At 30.8% G+C, this 18,457-nt stretch overlaps 1 protein-coding gene across 2 annotated transcripts; it reads left to right on the top strand.

The window, feature by feature from the left end:
- The first annotated feature begins 397 nt into the window (after positions 1 to 397).
- Positions 398 to 8,302, top strand: LOC145743988 (uncharacterized). 2 transcript variants are annotated; one of them, XM_082562076.1, is made up of 22 exons: positions 398 to 630; positions 1,375 to 1,528; positions 1,615 to 1,715; positions 1,852 to 1,981; positions 2,149 to 2,269; positions 2,386 to 2,545; positions 2,685 to 2,753; positions 3,032 to 3,217; positions 3,375 to 3,527; positions 3,651 to 3,740; positions 3,968 to 4,138; positions 4,254 to 4,302; positions 4,415 to 4,568; positions 4,679 to 4,838; positions 5,017 to 5,139; positions 5,337 to 5,408; positions 5,566 to 5,693; positions 5,830 to 5,955; positions 6,610 to 6,769; positions 6,968 to 7,283; positions 7,365 to 7,560; positions 7,694 to 8,302. In XM_082562076.1, exons 1-22 carry the CDS (start codon positions 588 to 590, stop codon positions 7,931 to 7,933), a joined length of 3,102 nt encoding a protein of 1,033 aa, XP_082418202.1. In that variant the 5' UTR covers positions 398 to 587; the 3' UTR covers positions 7,934 to 8,302. The 2 variants fall into 2 exon arrangements, with proteins under 2 accessions (XP_082418202.1, XP_082418201.1); XM_082562075.1 differs by having other exon boundaries at positions 400 to 630; positions 3,965 to 4,138.
- The last annotated feature ends 10,155 nt before the right edge of the window (positions 8,303 to 18,457 follow it).

The raw sequence follows: 18,457 nt of genomic DNA, 5'->3' as shown, positions 1-18,457 counted from the left end.
ACACCAAAATTACACTAAGAAACAAAATTTTAGGAATTTTTAACAAATGTTTTAAATTGATAACGTTTCAAAAAAGTACAACAATATTTAAAAAAAAGTATTTTGGCCGTAAAAAAATCATGATAACATTGAAATCACCCTAGAAATACACCTTGAAATTTATTTCCGAATTATTGCAAATTAAATTAAAATTGAGTTTTTAAATGACAATTTAATAATTCAACAAATGTTAAATTAAACTAATGGAAACGTAAATTTAATTTTACATGTACTGACAGCCTCGCTTTTGTTGCGGTTAAACTAATGAGCCAGGATACCGAATCAATATAAATTATTTCGACGTCAGAACTACGTAATAGTCGAAATAGATTTTCTCAGATCAGTCATTAGCGTGTATACTTGAGCGCAACAAAGTAATCTTTCAGTATTTATTAGTGCGCAACGCACAATGTGGATACACGCCACGGCGATGACATCATCACGTGATCAGATGAACACAATCGTCTGGGTTGGTGACGTCAGTAGTACAGAAGTGAGCTCACAGCTAGCAGTACAGACGTATGTGTTAGGTTACTTAACTAGTTTATATGTTTATCTTGAAAGAAAACCAACAGAATCTGATGATATCAGGTAAGAAAATTAACTAAATTCAATAAATTAAAATTTTTAAAGTTTACATTAAACTTTAATTATGATATTTGGCGTAGCGCGTAAAATTTATTCGATAATAAAAGGCTAATACGATACCAACATACCTCATACAATAGTTGCCTTGTGTAGTCTTGCGCAAAGAGGAACTAAAACGAGAGAATGACGTCAGTAGTGTGTCGACGCCGTGACAACGCGAGGCATTGTATGTGCCCGCGTTTAAATAAGAGAAACCTATATTGAGCAAACGCGTGCATTTCATGACGTGTGTATTTTTTCTCATTGCCTCCGGGCGGCTCTCCGGCATATTTCTTTAATATTTCAAAGTTCTCTTTCTTTTAAAAAAATAATGGTCAAGTCAAACAATGGAGCTAAGCTATTTCTAACTATTGCATTGTTCCTCTTCACGGTTTTTAATGATTTCTTTTACCCATTTCACCACTTTCAAAAACCCCACAATGCTACCATGATATTGGCAATATGCCCGACTACATGGTTTTATGACAAAAATTTTTTATTGTTTTTGTTTCAATGTTTGTTTGGGTTAATATGGTACCTTGACACTATGCCCAGGTTCATGTTATATCTTACAATTGGTAATTTTTCTAAAGTCTTGTGTGGGCCAATGCAGAAAGCTAATATAACATAACATATAACTTCTTCAAACTCTTAATTAAAACGATTTCTTGTGTATTTTGTTATTATTCTATAAAAAATCTTTCTTAGTAATGAATACCAATGAGAAAGAGAGCTTATCAAAGGAGCCAACCAGTTACATGAACAATATGATGCTCCCCGAGATGGTAAAAGCGACAAGGAATCAACCACTTGGCCCTGACTGCATAATCGCCACAACAGAAGTCACTGATCAAGCAGTATTGTATGTAATAATTTTAATAACATTTTGCTATGTGTTTATTGTGAAAAAAATAGCCGCTTAAATATTTGTTTACATATTTTTTTTAGAAAAAAAGTGGATTATTATTGGTATATTTCACATGAAAAGGGTTGTGTGGAATGTGCTGTTAAACCTCTTATTCCAAAAACAGCATTTATACAATCTGATGGTAATAAAATTTATTAAAAAATATAATTTTTAGAACTATTGTTTTTTGGGAAACTATAACCACAAAAGTATAAATTTTAGGACTAATGTTTCATTGCCAATATTTTGTATTTGTATATAATTAAAAAATTTTATAGTGGTGGCATCGGACCCACGTTGTGTAATAACAAGAAAACACAGAAGATTTGAGGCATATTGTTGTATGATCTGCCGAGCAAACTTTGTAACAGTTGTTCAGGCTTTGCTGCATTTAAAAGCATTACACAGGTCAGAAATATAAACTTTGCAAATTTTTTGCATTTTTAAATTACGGTTAATAGATCAAAGTATCATGGACTGTGAATCATAAGGTTCCTAACTAATTAAATATTTTTTGCCAATGTACTTTATTGTGTATTTTACCTAATATTTATTTTTAAATGTTATTGTTCTAGAAGGAACAATAATATCTTAATACAAGATAAAGATGTATTTCAAAACATTGACAAAGCCATGGAGGTCCCGCCTGTGCCTTTACCTTGGCATATTGCAAAGAGAACTATTGCAGAAGATGAGGTAGCATTTGCATATATGTGTTGAAACATAACTCTCATATAAATGTACATGAAAAGTTATTTGTTTGTTTTGTTACGTGGATATCTATATTTTAATAACCTTTTTAAACCCATCAGCTTAGTGTTCAAATCACAACTGAAACACCAACGTTTGTTATTCCTCCTGGATCTCTAGCAGTAAATAGTCCAATAAAAGCAGATGTCAAAACTACTGGAACACTTAATGATATGCTGGACAAGGCCCTTAATGATTCTACTGAAGAAATACCAACCACAGGTACAATTAGTTATTTGTTTTATAATCTTGTTTTCTGGTAAGTTGTTTATTGTGATAACATGCCATTTTTTGTAATTTTATTAGGAGATTATAAGTTTCTTTAATTAAAGAAATTAAACTCCTATATTTGTGGTTATAGTTTCCAAGAATGTGGTACCAACTCAACAACATCAAACTAAAGAAATAAATAATTTCAATTCAAACTCAGGTAATAAACATAGTAAACATTATTACATTCTAATTCTACATAAGCTGTTTAATTATTAACAAATCAGTAACGACCTTTGTAACTTTACTCAAGAAACGATTAGGTGAAACTAATAATGAAGTGAATATATTGTTGTCACAGATCAAGTTTTAAATTATTAGAAAAATTCTATAAAATAAAAAAACACTCATTTTTGTAAATTTTTAATTTTTTGTAAACTTTAGTAAATTTTGCAAAAAATGTTTTAATGTTTAATTTTTAATTTATTATTTTTACAGATAGTCCTGATTTTCGAAATCCTGTAATTTCCATTATATCAGCTTTAAAAGAAAAATGCGGTAAGAAGATCACAGCTTTAACTTTTAACACAGATTCATCCCAAGTTTTGGTAAAGTTTGAAGATGGAGAAGAAATAACTGCAACAACACCAGACTTAGCAGAAGGAAATAACTCAGATTCAGATGGCAAGAAATATTTTTTTTTACAATTTTTGTTTTAATAAATAAATTCAAAAAGGTTTTTGAGTATCTTAAAATAAAAATATTGTTTATTTTTTGTTAGTTATTATAAACTTGTTGTGCAATTTATTTGTAAACAAAATTTGTGTTATTTTTTTTGTAGAAGAAGTTGACATGAACGAAACTCTGTCATTTACTGCAATAAAATCTGATAAAGATTCTAGTTCATCATTTACTTTAAAAGCTAATAATAAAGCTTTAGCACGCAAACTTTTCCTCAAAGCCAAAGGAATAGTTGTTGAAAATAATACTGAAGGTAAATTTACATATAGTTGTGTTAAAGACAAGTTCTAAAAATAAAGATGTGTGTTTTTTATAGATTTATAAAGTTCTTGCCTAGAGATAGTCTTAATTTAATAGAAGTTTTTGTTTCTATTAGTTAAACAAGCTTCTAACAAAAAAATTAAGAAGATTTCTACTGAAAATGATCCAGTAAAGGAAGTTAATTCACCAGTTGTGTCTGTTACCGGTAAGCTTAGACTTTGTATTTTCTTGCATTGTTCTAACCAGAAATTTAATATTAAATATTTTTTTATGTAAATTAGTATTTTTTTAAGTGCATTACAATATATAACTGAAGTTTATAGCGTAAAATGTTTACATTTAATATAAATGACTATTAAAAGTTTGATTATAACACTTTTAACTTAAAAACAAAGGTCAATTTAAATTAAATAAATAAATCAAATATAGCAGAGTCACAACCAATTGTAAAGCCTTCGAATCGCCCACTAAAATCAGTTCGTTTTATGCTTGGGGCACCAGATTCTAGCGATGATGAAAGGCCGACAACTCCAAGGAAATCAGTGTCACCGATTTTAAGTAAAAATGAAAAAAATGAAACAACTAAAGAAACTGATTTTAAAGGTATATAAAATAATTAATATGATCAATTTTTTTCATTTTTTTTAATAGATTGTACATTATTGAATTATGACATTTTATTTTTTTTAGTATTTAAATATATTGTTATTGTTAATAGGACTTCAAAGTGTTGTTGCTGATTTGATTACAACAGCTTCAAAGGGAAGGTAAATAATTCAGGTTTTTTTATGTAGACACTGGACACATTTTTTCACAAAATTTTACTTATTATAACCTTTACTTTTTACAAAATATTTAAAACTATTTCTATTTTTTAAGAATTGCTGCCCTACCCTCTACACCACCATTAACAACATCTCTCACCACATTTACATCGACTCCTGGTTTGCACACCACAGGTTCAACCCCTGATATCAGTAAACTAATATTAGAAGAAACACCTGAAAATGAGACCCCCATTACAAGAGTTCAGGTAATAAAATATTGCATATTTTGTATTAAGGTTTGGTTAAAATTACACATTGCTGCTTTAGTATAAAAAAAACTGTTTGTTAAATACTCAAGCAAATATATTTTGTTTAGTCTTGGAGTTCTAGTACTGTCGGTGGAACCGCTTTTTCTGTGGCTTCCATGAGAAGACCTTACATAGCCAGGGGATTTACCTATGCTGAAAAAATTGAGCTTATGAAACAGAAAAATGATTATGACTCTGATTTCACAACAAATCATATTTTAAAAACTTGTAAATATGTAATTCATTTTAATATTTGAAAAAATGAGTTAAATTTTAAAGTTCTTAACATGAAAGAATTTTAAATAAATACATTTTTTTAAACTTAATTTAATTTTACTTTTCTTTAAAACAAGTCTAACAATTTTAATCAATTTATATAAAATCGAATAAAATTTTGTTTTTTTAGCTGCCACCACAAGTATAACAAGGACCAAACCAAGATCAACAAAAATTATTTCTTCCAGCCAAGCCTCTGTCAAAACTGTGCCATCCACTAAGAAACGAGTTCGAAAAAGTAAATATTCAACAGGTAGATAAAACCTTGTTTGCTAGATAATCAGTAGATGGACACAGTTACATATTAACATAAATAATTATTGTTACAATAAACATTTTAACATTATTCTATTGGCCTATAGTTGTTATTATTTACATTTTGATTTTAATATACAGGTCTATGTTAAGAATTATTTGTTTTTTAATTAATTTTGAATCGTGTTTCTATAGATCCTATTTCAACTTTACCAATTTCATCGGGTATTGACACTATGACATTTGGCAACTTGTCCAGTAAAAAAGGTAAAATCAATATTTAAATTGTTAGTAATTGTTTATTTGTCAGAAGTAGTAAAAATAGTAAAAAAATCTTACCCAAAATTTCAATAACAAGATTGAATAAATAAAAAAAAACAATAATTTTATCTGCTAAATAAAAAATTTGAATAATTTTTAACAGACACTAGCCCAACACCAGATCTAGATTCAATCTTGTCTTCGGCAGGTAAAAGTTTCCATGACGATGATCCAGGGGATGTTGACAGTGATGAAGGACCCCCAACGTTACTTACCAGTTTGGGAGCAACTGTGAGTTGATTTTTTACAAACAAATTCATAAATCATAAAAACATGTGAAAGAGTTGAAGAGTATTGCGAATAAACATCACTGAATATGTTTTTAAGTTGTTTAAATTGTTGAGGTTTTCAATTTTTTTTTTTGAAGGCGGCTGCTTATTCAGGATTATTACAACAGGGTCTGTTATCAGCCAATAACTTTCCATCTTCTGATTATTATGGATCTGGTGAGTGGGCCTCGGCAGCAATGGAAACTTTAAAACGCTTACAAGAGGTAATAAATATTTTTTTTTTATTATTATTTTGGTTTTTCGCACATTGATAAAAGTAAATAATAAATACGATATAGGAATAATATTACAACAATGCGACCGGAAAAAATGACAAAATCAATTTAATGATTCAATACATGCTAAAAGTATTAATGTTTACATAAAGATTTTAAGTATGTTATGGCATGGTCACTAAACCCAAAATAAAATTAATATATTGATTCAAACAACAGAATCGTATTTTAACCGTTTTTTAATTAAGTATTTCGTCTTTTTCTAAAATGAAATTTTTTGTTGTCGACTTTTCAAACCAACGCCCTTTGTTCGTGTTTATAATAATTATGACGTCATCGTCAAGCCGATGTGGTGTTTTGACATAATTGATTAACTGAAGTCATAAACACACTGCGTTTCCGTAATCCGCGCTGACGTCATAATAGCTCTTTATTAACCGATGACGTAATTCGAGTTGTTTGTGTGCGATTAAAATAGACTTAATTGTGTGTTTAATAAAGCGCTTCTTGGTAATAATTCCTTGTTTGAATAATTTATCAATTTTAATTTTAAATTGTTTATTAATTGAATAACGTTATCTAAAGTTAAATTTTTTAAACAAATAAATAAATTTCAAATATTTTTTTTGATTTTATTTGTAGGAAAATATTGGAACTCAACTGAAAAATTTAAATGATTCTAATTCAAGCAACAACCTCGGTAAAATGGTCATCAAACAGGAAAAAGAATTCGATGATGTAGGAAATTTCTACCACAGTGATGACTCTGTTAAAAGCGAGGACAAAAGATCACTAAGCGACGGTGAGTTTTACACAAATCTATTTTAAAAATTGTTAAATATATGCTTTGTTTCAATTGTTTACTGGTTTTATGATATATATATAAACATATATACGCTTAACAGACCCTTGATCAAATTTAAACGGAAATTTTTTTTATATCACATTTACAAAATTGACTTTAGTTTTAACATTTCATAAATGTAAATATTTTAAATAGATGTTTCATCCCAAAAACCTGCTCAACTGAAAGTCAAATTTTCTCGAAAGCGATCAAAACCGAAGGAACAACAAAATCGAGCTAGCAGTGCGTCGCCAACTAAACGCCGCAAAAACGAAATGAGCCAAGAATTTCAGCCTGTAAGTGACGTCATTCCGACTATTAAAGTTCACGACCTCGATCGCAGTGTGGCGAGGCCGGTGGCCCGATACTTGGAGGAAACCATGAAGTCTTCAAAGTTGAGATCGAAACGGGTCAACAATTTAATAAACTCGTTGGGAGCGAAATCTTCATCTGAACCCAACTTAGTGGCAAGGTAAGAAATAATTAAAAAAAATATTTACAAAAAAATATATATATATTTAATGTTTTAATTTTAATTTATATTATTTTTTAGGGTCAAAGAAGAACTTCCCAAAATGCCAGCCAGGCGTGAAACTGTGGCCGCGAAATCCGGAGACAGTCTCGTTTTTTTAGATGACGTAACGATGACGTCATTTATGAATCACAATTCAGTGATGACGCGGCTACAGCAAAGCCAGCCAAACTCAACCAAAGAAAAATCCGATTTGTCCAATCCGTCAAGTTCCTTTGTAAGTAATTTAATTCAAACAACCGTTACGTTGTTTTTAACATGTGTAAGCATGCTTAGTTAGTCAGTTAACCTTGTCGTGATTGGAAGCTATTTTTAAAATGTATTAATTGACTTATTTTATTGTTTTTTAGAGCAACATGCCGGAGGTATTTCGCAATTGCATCGACACTCATTTTCGCGTCCAACTCATTCGAAAAATGCACGTTTGCAAAGTTTGTGGCTTCTCTGTCGACGCTCCCTCTAACAACGACAGCGGAAATGACGTCACGCACGATGACGTCAGCATGGACAAAGCGCTGCGCGATCACGTGATGGAACATTCCCTAAAAGAGTTGTACGATATTGGTTATGACATGGCTGGCACTTGGTAAAGTTTACCAAATGTGCTTTTTATTCGGAATAGCAGCCATTAAATTACCGCGACATTCATTGCAAATTCTTGCATTGGGATTTTATTATGGTTTTATTATTTCGTTTGTTTTCGTTAAGTTCCTATTTATTTTAAATGCAAGTTTAATATAGACGTTGCTGCTTTCTAGCGTCAGTGTGATGCATTCGGTGGCTTTTATTTAATTGTAATACGCGGGTCTTCGTATTTTATTCGTTACTGATTTTCCTTTCACCTGTATACCAAAAAAGTTCCATACTTTATCTGCTATGGGATATAAATAACAAATTTGATTTGTGTTTTGCTTTTGGTGCTTCTGTTTTTGTTCGTTTACTAAATACAAAAGCAACATCTCCAATTCTTGACTTTTTTCTGTTTTAAAGAGCCTGTATAAATCTCTTTACATTAAAGTAGGATAATGGTTAGACAAATGTCACTAACATTTACCTTGTTACATAAGAGCTTAATCACAGCGAAGATTTTTATTTCGTATTTTTTACATTTTAGACGGAAATCCGTATTTACACCCCGTCGTAAAATTAATTTAATTTACGTAAGGGTTCTATACCACATCCTTGCACTTTAAAATATGTTAAAGCGTAGTCACGCAATGTGTGGTTTAAATTTTCAACGTCAATTGGCTAATATAGACTTTTTAAACAAACATTGCTGGCTTTTATTGGCGCTTTAGACAATTTTTTTAAGTATAACCGATACTTTTATACATTTTAACTTTTTGTGGCGTTTTAACAAAAATTATAGGGCACTTGAATTTTTTACCAGGGTTAGTTGAAATTTAATAGGAAAAAATATAGTCTCAGTATTTTTACCAGTTAAAAATTTAAAAATCCATCCGGAACCTTTTAAATGAATGCCTTGTTTTATTACCTTTCTATTAACTTTATAATTGTATATATCCTGGTTATTTTAAAGATGTCGACACCAAACAGTATATATATTAGGAAAAATCTTAAGCAGATGCATATTGAAAATTGCAAAAGATAAGTAGGGGGCTAGGCTACAAAATTTAATGTTAGTTTAATTCTACAATTTGGGATGCATTTTCTTCCCTGCCTTTCTGCATTTTTGGTTTTAAATGCAATTGTTCAAAGCGAAGGGTAAGTCTGTAAAATGTTCTTGTAAGTGTTTTTAAAAAGTCTATTATTTCAACATTGTTGATATCTCAAAATGTTAATTTAATAAAAACAACTGTAGGCTCTTTTGTGAAGAAGAAGTGGTCAAAAATGTTACTGTTAATGTGACGAAGGAAGAAGGTTCTTGGGTAAAATTTCTAAATCAAGTACCACCATGCATTAACACCTTAACTATTACAATCACCAAAACCGTCACGCTGGACAGGAAACCTGTTCGCTGTGAAGGATTAAAGTATGTGACCTAACTATAATTTTGTATTAAAATTAAGTAAAAAATGTGTTTTGCTTGTGGCTTAATATAGCAGCGTACGTACGACAAACATGAACGTAGGCTGCTATTGCAAGCCCATAAGCACTTCAATAATATCGACGCTAGAAGTATCCAGCATACATATTTATACTTTTTTTGAAGTAATAGTTTATAGCTGGTAATGCAGCCATGTACAACTTTATTTGGTCTTTTTGATCTATTTGCACATTTTTTTCCTTACGTTACTGTTTTATTTTTTAGGTATGTTGTTCAGGATAAGCTGGTTGAAGAAACGAAGGAGATTCTTGTTAATAAGAAATCTTGTTGTGAAGGCTGGACTGGCGATGATTGTAACAGAGGTTATTAATAAAATTTACAAAATATTAAGTTCAAACCTTTGAACTGAAAATAAACCTTTTACATCTATTTACTATTTTATTGGAAACCCCCCATTTTCAAAACACGTGGCTTCAGTTAACGTAAAGAAATCTGTAAATCTAAAAATGTTACTTTATTACTTTGTCAATAATATGCCATTTTTCTTTATAAGCGTTCTGTGATCCAGTCTGCGAAAATGGAGGATTCTGCATTGGACCCTCTACTTGTGATTGTACTGAAACAAACTACGAAGGATCAACATGCACAACGCGTGCGTTAATTTATTTACAGAAAGAGTTACTGGTTTTAACTTTAACTTGTTGCTCTACAAATTTCAATTTATTACTTTGGTAACTTAACTTAATATATTAAAAAAAGCAGACAGACCCTTTTTTATGGTATTTTAGTCAGTAAAAGTCTACCAAATCAAATACATAGCTAATTAAGAATCTGTATAGTATAATTACACTAATAAATTGTTTTTAGCGATTTGCAAGTATGTTTGTCACAATGGAGGAGTATGTTCTGCTCCTGATGTCTGCTCTTGCCGAGCTGGTTGGACAGGGTCCTACTGTAGTCAAAGTAAGTTTGTTGTTACATACAAGTGTACCATATTCAATAGTATACTAAACTTTTAAGAAATGAATTTTTTTTTAGAAAATAATGATTGCATTGGGTTTTGTGTGCATTTTGAATTATGTCTAAGTTCTACCGAATGCCAATGTAAGGTGGGATATGAAGGAGACAGATGTGAAACGGGTAAGTTATTCATTGGATAAAAAAATAAATAACTCAGTCAAATATTAATTAAATACATTTTTAGCGATCTGTACTGAGCCATGCCAAAATGGCGGAAAGTGCAATGCACCAGACTCTTGTTTATGTTCTGATGGGTTTGAGGGAGTTTTTTGTGAACACGAGTCATCTGACTCGTCTTTTACAATAATGGATGTTACATCTGTGTTAAATTCGAGGGATGAGGCGACATGTTCTTATCAAGGCACTGGAAGAGTTAATTCTTTTGATGGAAAGCATTATTATTTTCCTGGTAAATGTACATACAATCTTGCATATCAGTGTGATGGATCTTTTCATGTTCAGGTGTGTAACATATATTTGTGTTTCAAAATTTAAATGTATATATATAAATATATATATACCTATACAATTAATGATAAAACAGTAGAATTTTATTTAAACTAGAAATAATTATAAACCATCAAAAATGGTAATTGTTTAAATGATTATATTTTTTGTTTGCCAACTTTCTTATTTCATGTTGATTCACCTAAAGTTTAAAATTATATATATTTTTAGGTGAAGAATGTACAGGATTGCAAAGAAGGTGACTCTTTTTGTCAAAGACATTTGAGAATAGAGAGTGGATTGGGTCATACTCTAATTATATATTCTAACCAAACTGCATTGCACAACAATGAAAGTTTTAGTATTCCTGCAACATTTGCAAAAACTGTGACAGTTAAAGCAATGGGGATTTACACTGTTGTGCAGTTAGCTTCAGGTAACTCTTAATTATGTTAAATGTAAATATTTATTTTTTGTAATTTCTTACTTAAAATAAAATTTGCAATTTGTAACTTTTTGAGATTAATTTAAATTTTTTTCATTTTTTTTTGCATAGTTTGTTTGAACAGGTGAGTTTTTAACCAAACCAATCTATTTAATAGGCAATAATATTTTATAGATGTAAGAGTAGTGTTTGACAATAAGGACACTGTAATGATTGCTGTACCGAGTAATTATGAAGGGCAAATGTGTGGATTGTGTGGAAATTATGATGGTGACTCTTCAAACGATTTTCAACTGAGATCTGGTTTGGTAAAAATTGTTGCTAATGCTTTTAAATGGATAATTGTAAGGAATAAAATATGCCACCTGAATTGAAAATATGCTTTCATCAATGATCAAATATATATAATAATTCAAAGTTTAAAAACAATTATTTGTAGGTAACAACTTCTGTTGGTGAATTTGGTAACTCTTATCGAGTTCAAGAGATAGGTGAAAGTGCAACACAATGCGAGCTTGTACCCCATGACTTTGATTATGCTTGCAGGAATGTTAATAATTCTGCAATGTCGACGATAGTAGAAACTTGTACTGATTTGTTTGCTAGAGATGAATTTGCACCATGCCGTAGTATATTCAACAAAAATGTAAGTAATTTATGTTTGTATATATATACTATATATTTTTTGGGGGTAATTTATACGTTAAGAAAGGCTTTATTTATGTAAAGAAGCTTAAACTTTTAAAAGTGCTTTAAAAAAATCTTTATTTAATTTTATATATTTTTTGATGGTCGCAGGCATATGAAGAATATTGTGTAGAAGATTTGTGCACACTTGGACTTCATAATATTGCAAATGACGTATGTTTTTCACTGACTCAATATTCCAGAGAATGCTCAATTAACCAAGTCATATTATCATGGAGAACCAACAACTTATGTGGTACACAATAAAAAAAAAAAAAATTATTTGTTATTTAAGTATTATTTATTAGCTACCTAAAAATTATTTATGGACCCCTGATTTATGGATCTGTTTAAATTTATTTTGTGGTTTTTTAGAAAAGCAGTGTCCAACGGGTCACATTTACAAGGAGTGTGGATCAGCATGTCCATTCACATGTGAAACTGCTTATTACACATCTGGCTGTGATCAAAGTGTCTGTATTGAAGGATGTTTTTGCCCTAATGGTAAAGACAAAAGCTCGTCCTTAATATTTTATATTTTTCGTTGATTTATTTTAAAAAAAAATTGTCTTATATATTTTCCTTGAATTTCATATTTTTTTCTGATTCGTTAAAATTTTCCGGTACAAAATTTGGTTTAATTTAATTTTTAATTAAAAAAAAAAAAATTAATTAGCTTAAATTAAATTTTTTTATTCAAATAAATATTATATTTTGATTAAGGAATGTATTTGGAAGAAAACACCAACCAGTGTGTAACTAAAGAACAATGCCCATGTAGAAAAGCTGGCATCATTTATGGTCCAGGAGATGTTGTAAAACAAGAATGTAACAACTGGTTAGTATATGTGTATATTTTACCTTATCAAAATAATATTAGGTAACAAAATTTGTATTGTTAATATTCTAGTTAAAGTGGAACATTTTTTAAAAGTTTTATTGTATATATATAAAATTTTTATTGTAGCCTTTTAAAAATTTTTATTGTATATACTTTTTAGCAATATTTGTTTCATTTTATACAATGCCCTTTATAGAATGCAGTATCTACTACTCTTAAATATATATATCTTTATTTAGTACTTGCAGTAATGCTAAATGGGTTTGCTCAACTAAAGATTGTCCTGCAGAATGTCAAGTTATTGGAGAGGATCATTATATTACTTTTGATGGCAAAATCTACCAAGTCAGTATTTATCATTTTTTCAGATGTTTTGTTTTACTTTTGCATAAAATTATTGTTTGTGGACTTCTTGCTTTCATACCTTAATATATTGCACCTTGGTAGTTTGTTTCAGAAATTAAAATAACTCTATATTTAATACAGATATTTTTTATGTTAAAGTGAAATCTTACAATAGTATTAAAATGTATTGACTGGCTAGTTTTAAGTTGTTTGTATGAAAAGCTTTTATTTCTATATTTTGAAAGTTTTCTGGCAGTTGTGAATATGTGTTGACGCAAACAACAACTTCCTACGTTGGCAACTTTTCATTTGCAGTTTGGATTCAAAACACTGGTTGTGATTTTGGAGATGAACAAAAATGTCAGAAAACTTTGAAAATAAAATGGAAAGAAAATGATGAAAGTGACATTATAAGGTATCTTAGTGGTGAATCAGTAAATAAGTTTAATAATGTCTTACAGATAAAAGTAACATAAAAACACAGGGTTTAAAATAACTAGTAAATAATAAACTGTTGTTGTGGATTTAACTTTATTAAAAACTTTCAGAATTTTTACATGTCTTACATTCTTATTATATTTGTTTTTTCAACTAGTTTAACTGGACACAGCCATGTCAATATCAATGGTGTAACGGTAGCACTACCCTACCAGGGAAATGGATATCAAATTAAAAGACTTTCAACAACTTTTCTTCGATTTGTAACAGAAAATGAAATTGAAATTACATGGGATGTTTCACATCGAGTTTATGTCAAAGTTCCTCCATCTTATTTGCATTCAGTAAGAAATGTTTTGTGTGTGCTAGCATCATTAATTAAACTAATTGATAGACCACCCTACTGTGGGGTTTTTATTTGCTGGTATATTGTCACAACTCTTAACTAAAATTTGACTTTGATAAACCTTATACCATAAATAGCAATTTTTCATTTTGTTGGCCTATAAATTTGATGTACATATATTTATGTATTCATTGTCCACTAAGCTTTATTATATAAAGATTTACTTATTTGCTAAAGACCAGTACGAAACATTAATTAATTTATGATAAGTGATTTGTGTTTTAAAGCATATCACTGTTATATATGTTATACAATACATTTTCCACTTTAGCTGTTTGGACTATGTGGATACTACAATTTTCAAGAGTCCGACGATTTAATGTTACCTTCATTCTCTGTAACAACTGATATTTCCACTTTTGGTAATTCATGGAAAACAAATTTACTCTGCCAGAGCAATGGAGTGCATGTTGATGCTTGTACTATGGGTAATACCTATACCAAGGCTGCCAGAACACAGTGTGGTGTTCTAAAGCTTTCAAGAAATGGTAAAATGATAAATTTATCTTTAAGCTTAAATTGTCAAATAAAAAATTAATTAAATTTAGATTTTTTAATGTTTATAAAAACTGAAATATAGTGATTTAATAGTTGTATAATAGACATTTATTTGGATATTGTTCAGTTTAATATTTATTTTTATTACACTTGTTGACAGGTAACTTTGCATCTTGCAATGATGTTGTTGATCCAAAGGTCTACATTGAGATGTGTGAACATGACTTGTGCCACTGCTTACACAAAAATATTGCAGACCCCAAAACATGCAGGTGTACTGTGCTTAGTGCTTATGCCCGTGCATGTGCTCAATCCAATAAAACGATTTCTGGGGAGCCTTCATGGCGTGTTAAAGCAAGTTGTCCAATGTATTGTACAGGTGGTAAAGAATGGAAGGAATGTGCACCATCCACTTGTGAAATGACTTGCAAAGGGAAAAGTGAAAACCAACAAGAATGTGTTGAGGTGATTAATGAAATATTTTATAAACAAATCTTTTGTGTCAACTTAAAAATAATAAAATAATCTAAAAATAAAATAAATTGTTTCAAGTATTCATCTAAAAATTTTCACTCTAGTTAAGCTGGTAATGTTTAATAAAAACAGGACAGTATGGAATGCTTTGAGGGATGTGTGTGTCCTTATGATGAACTATGGGATGAAGAATTAGAGTCGTGTGTTCCCCCTGCTTCATGCCATTGCTATCGCAGCGGAGCAGTTTATGATCCTAGTTATCATGAACAAGTTAAATGTGATAATTGCCATTGCCAAGATGGTTCTTGGATATGTAGCCCAATTCCATTGTGTACACTAGAAAATTTGTGCCCCACTGTAAATATATTAATCTACTTTTATACTAATTTTAAATAAGTTAGAATCTAGATATCCTTTTACACTATTAATTACAAATTTTAAACTTTTTGTTGTTATTTTGTTAAAATGTATATATTGTTTTTTATTATCGATTGAATATTTAAAGGGTAAAGAATGGAGCAACTGTACAGAATGTCGAAGGACTTGTGAGAACATGCATGTTGTTTGTGAACAAACTCAATGTCATGGTGGCTGCATATGTCCTGAAGGTTATGTGGATAATAATGACGAGTGCATTTTACCAGAAAATTGCCCATGTCACCACATGGGCCAAAGTTACCAGGAGGGTTATCAAAGAGTAGTGGATTGCAATACATGGTAAATTACTTAACTTCCTATTTTTTATATGAGGCATGTGTTTAAAAATACCTTGGTAAATTATTATTCATATAAAATATCTGCAGCACCTGTAGAAAATCAGTTTGGAGTTGTACAGAGCAAAGTTGCACTGGTGTTTGCGCTACTTATGGAGAATCTCATTTTGAAACTTTTGACAACAAGCTTTACAATTACTTTGGGGAATGTGCATACATTTTGGCAGAAGACATGTGTGATGATGGTATTGGTTCGTTTCGAATCACAGTAGAGAATATGCCTTGCAGTGCTGGAGAGGTTATTTGTGGAAAAGCTCTAGTGGTAACCTTGAAATATGATGTTTTGTTCTAAAATGTCTTTGCTTGAAATTTTTACCGATTTTTATGTATTTCTTTAGATAACGATTAATAACAAAGTAATTCAACTGGTGAAAGGAAAACTTCCTGATGTTCAAAATAATACCAAAACTTTACCAGGAGTTCCAGAAGCCGAGTATGAAATATCTTACAGTGGAATGTTTGTAATTGTTGATGCTCAGGTAACAGGTTTGACTTTTTAATAATTTTTGCATTATTTTATAATTAAAAAACATTTTTATTGTGCTGTAAACTTTTCTATGTAGATTGGCTTGAGGGTAATGTGGGATGAAGGCACTCGTATTTATGTTTTTTTACTCGCAACATTTCAAAATCAAGTATGTGGCTTGTGCGGTAATTTTGATGGTGACAGTCGTAATGATTTTGAAACAAGACAGGGTAAATCTATGTTTATATAATTCATATTTTTTCCTACAACACATACAGTTTAAGCATTATTAATTTCCATATATTATAATTAATGTAATGTAGGTGACCAGGAAGGCGTGGCTCACATTTTTGGCGACAGCTGGAGAGTTTACAGAAATTGTGCACCAGCAGATAGTGAGCGTATTCATCCATGTGAAGTTAATAGCGAAAGAGCAAATTGGGCAAAACACTCATGCAAAATTATTAATGGTGATATATTTTCACCATGTCATGCAATGGTAGCACCAAATTTGTATTATGAAGCGTGTATATGGGACTCATGTGAATGTAATAAGTAAGAAATTTTCAATAACTAAAAAATGTTTATTTTAAATTCACTTGCCAGTTTTGCAACTTATTTATATATTTTATAAATCAGGGGTGGAGATTGTGAATGTTTATGCACGGCAATTGCTGCCTATGCTCGAGCATGTAATCAAAATGGAATATCCATAAGATGGAGATCATATGATCTTTGTGGTATTACTATTAATTTAAATTTAATTCTGCAAGTACTAACAATATTATTTTTTCACAAATAAACATTTAAAATATTTTAAGGTCTACAATGTAGCTATGGTACTACTTATTCTGAAGGCCTCTCTTCTACAAACCAGTGTCAACATGTTGGAATACCAGATTCTCCAGTAGTAGAAGGTTGTCATTGTCCAAATGGAGAAGCTAGAAGTAGCAATGGAACATGTGATGTTTCTCAAAAATGTCCATGTTATCACAATGGCAAAAAAATTTATTCTGGAGATTCATGGAGCATTGATTGCATGAAATGGTAAGCATATCAAAGCTTTTTTCTTCGCTCCAATTGTATTTCGTAGCACTTCAATTGTATTTGGTTTATTAATTCTTATAACAAAAACAAGCTCTTTAAACGAAAGTTAAAATATTGTTTTACTTTACTTTAATATATTATAATATATTTACATTATGTTAAAATTTTTTGCTAAAATTTTATAATAAATCTCTATTTGTATTTTTGATAGTCTTTGTGTTAATGGAGATCTTCAATGCTCAAATGATAATTGTAATGAATATACTTCCAAAACTGAATCTAGTAGTGAAGCAAAGGCAACATTAACGACAACTAGTGGGCTGACATCTGGTTACAAGTCAAGTGTAGTAACAACTGAGTCCAACGAACATACACCAAAAAGTACATTCCAGAATATAAGTATAACAACGCCAACAATATCTGGTGGCCTGACCAATTCAGTATCTCAAGGGTTGCCTTCTGTTTACCAATCAAGTGGAGTTACAACTGAATCTGAAGAACAATCACCAAAAGGCACATCCCAAAGTGAAGCAAGTTTAACTACCACAACAATATCTGGTGGGGTGACTTCTGGTAACAAGCCAAGTGGCTCGACTATTGAATCTGGAGAAGAAACACCAAAAAGCACATCCCAGAATGAAGCAGTTTTAACTACCACAACAATATCTGGTGGGGTGACTTCTGGTAACAAGCCAAGTGGCTCGACTGTTGAATCTGGAGAAGAAACACCAAAAGGCACATCCCAAAGTGAAGCAAGTTTAACTACCACAACAATATCTGGTGGGGTGACTTCTGGTAACAAGCCAAGTGGCTCGACTGTTGAATCTGGAGAAGAAACACCAAAAAGCACATCCCAATATGAAGCAAGTGTAACTACCACAACAATATCTGGAGGGGTGACTTCTGGTAACATGCCAAGTGGCTCGACTATTGAATCTGGAGAAGAAACACCAAAAAGCACATCCCAATATGAAGCAAGTGTAACTACCACAACAATATCTGGTGGGGTGACTTCTGGTAACATGCCAAGTGGCTCGACTATTGAATCTGGAGAAGAAACACCAAAAAGCACATCCCAATATGAAGCAAGTGTAACTACCACAACAATATCTGGTGGGGTTACTTCTGGTAACAAGCCAAGTGGCTCGACTGTTGAATCTGGAGAAGAAACACCAAAAAGCACATCCCAATATGAAGCAAGTGTAACTACCACAACAAT

The sequence above is a fragment of the Corella eumyota genome, chromosome 2 (assembly GCF_963082875.1).
Source record: "Corella eumyota chromosome 2, kaCorEumy4.1, whole genome shotgun sequence".
NCBI lineage: Eukaryota > Metazoa > Chordata > Ascidiacea > Phlebobranchia > Corellidae > Corella > Corella eumyota.
This window is presented reverse-complemented; position numbering and strand designations above follow the sequence as displayed.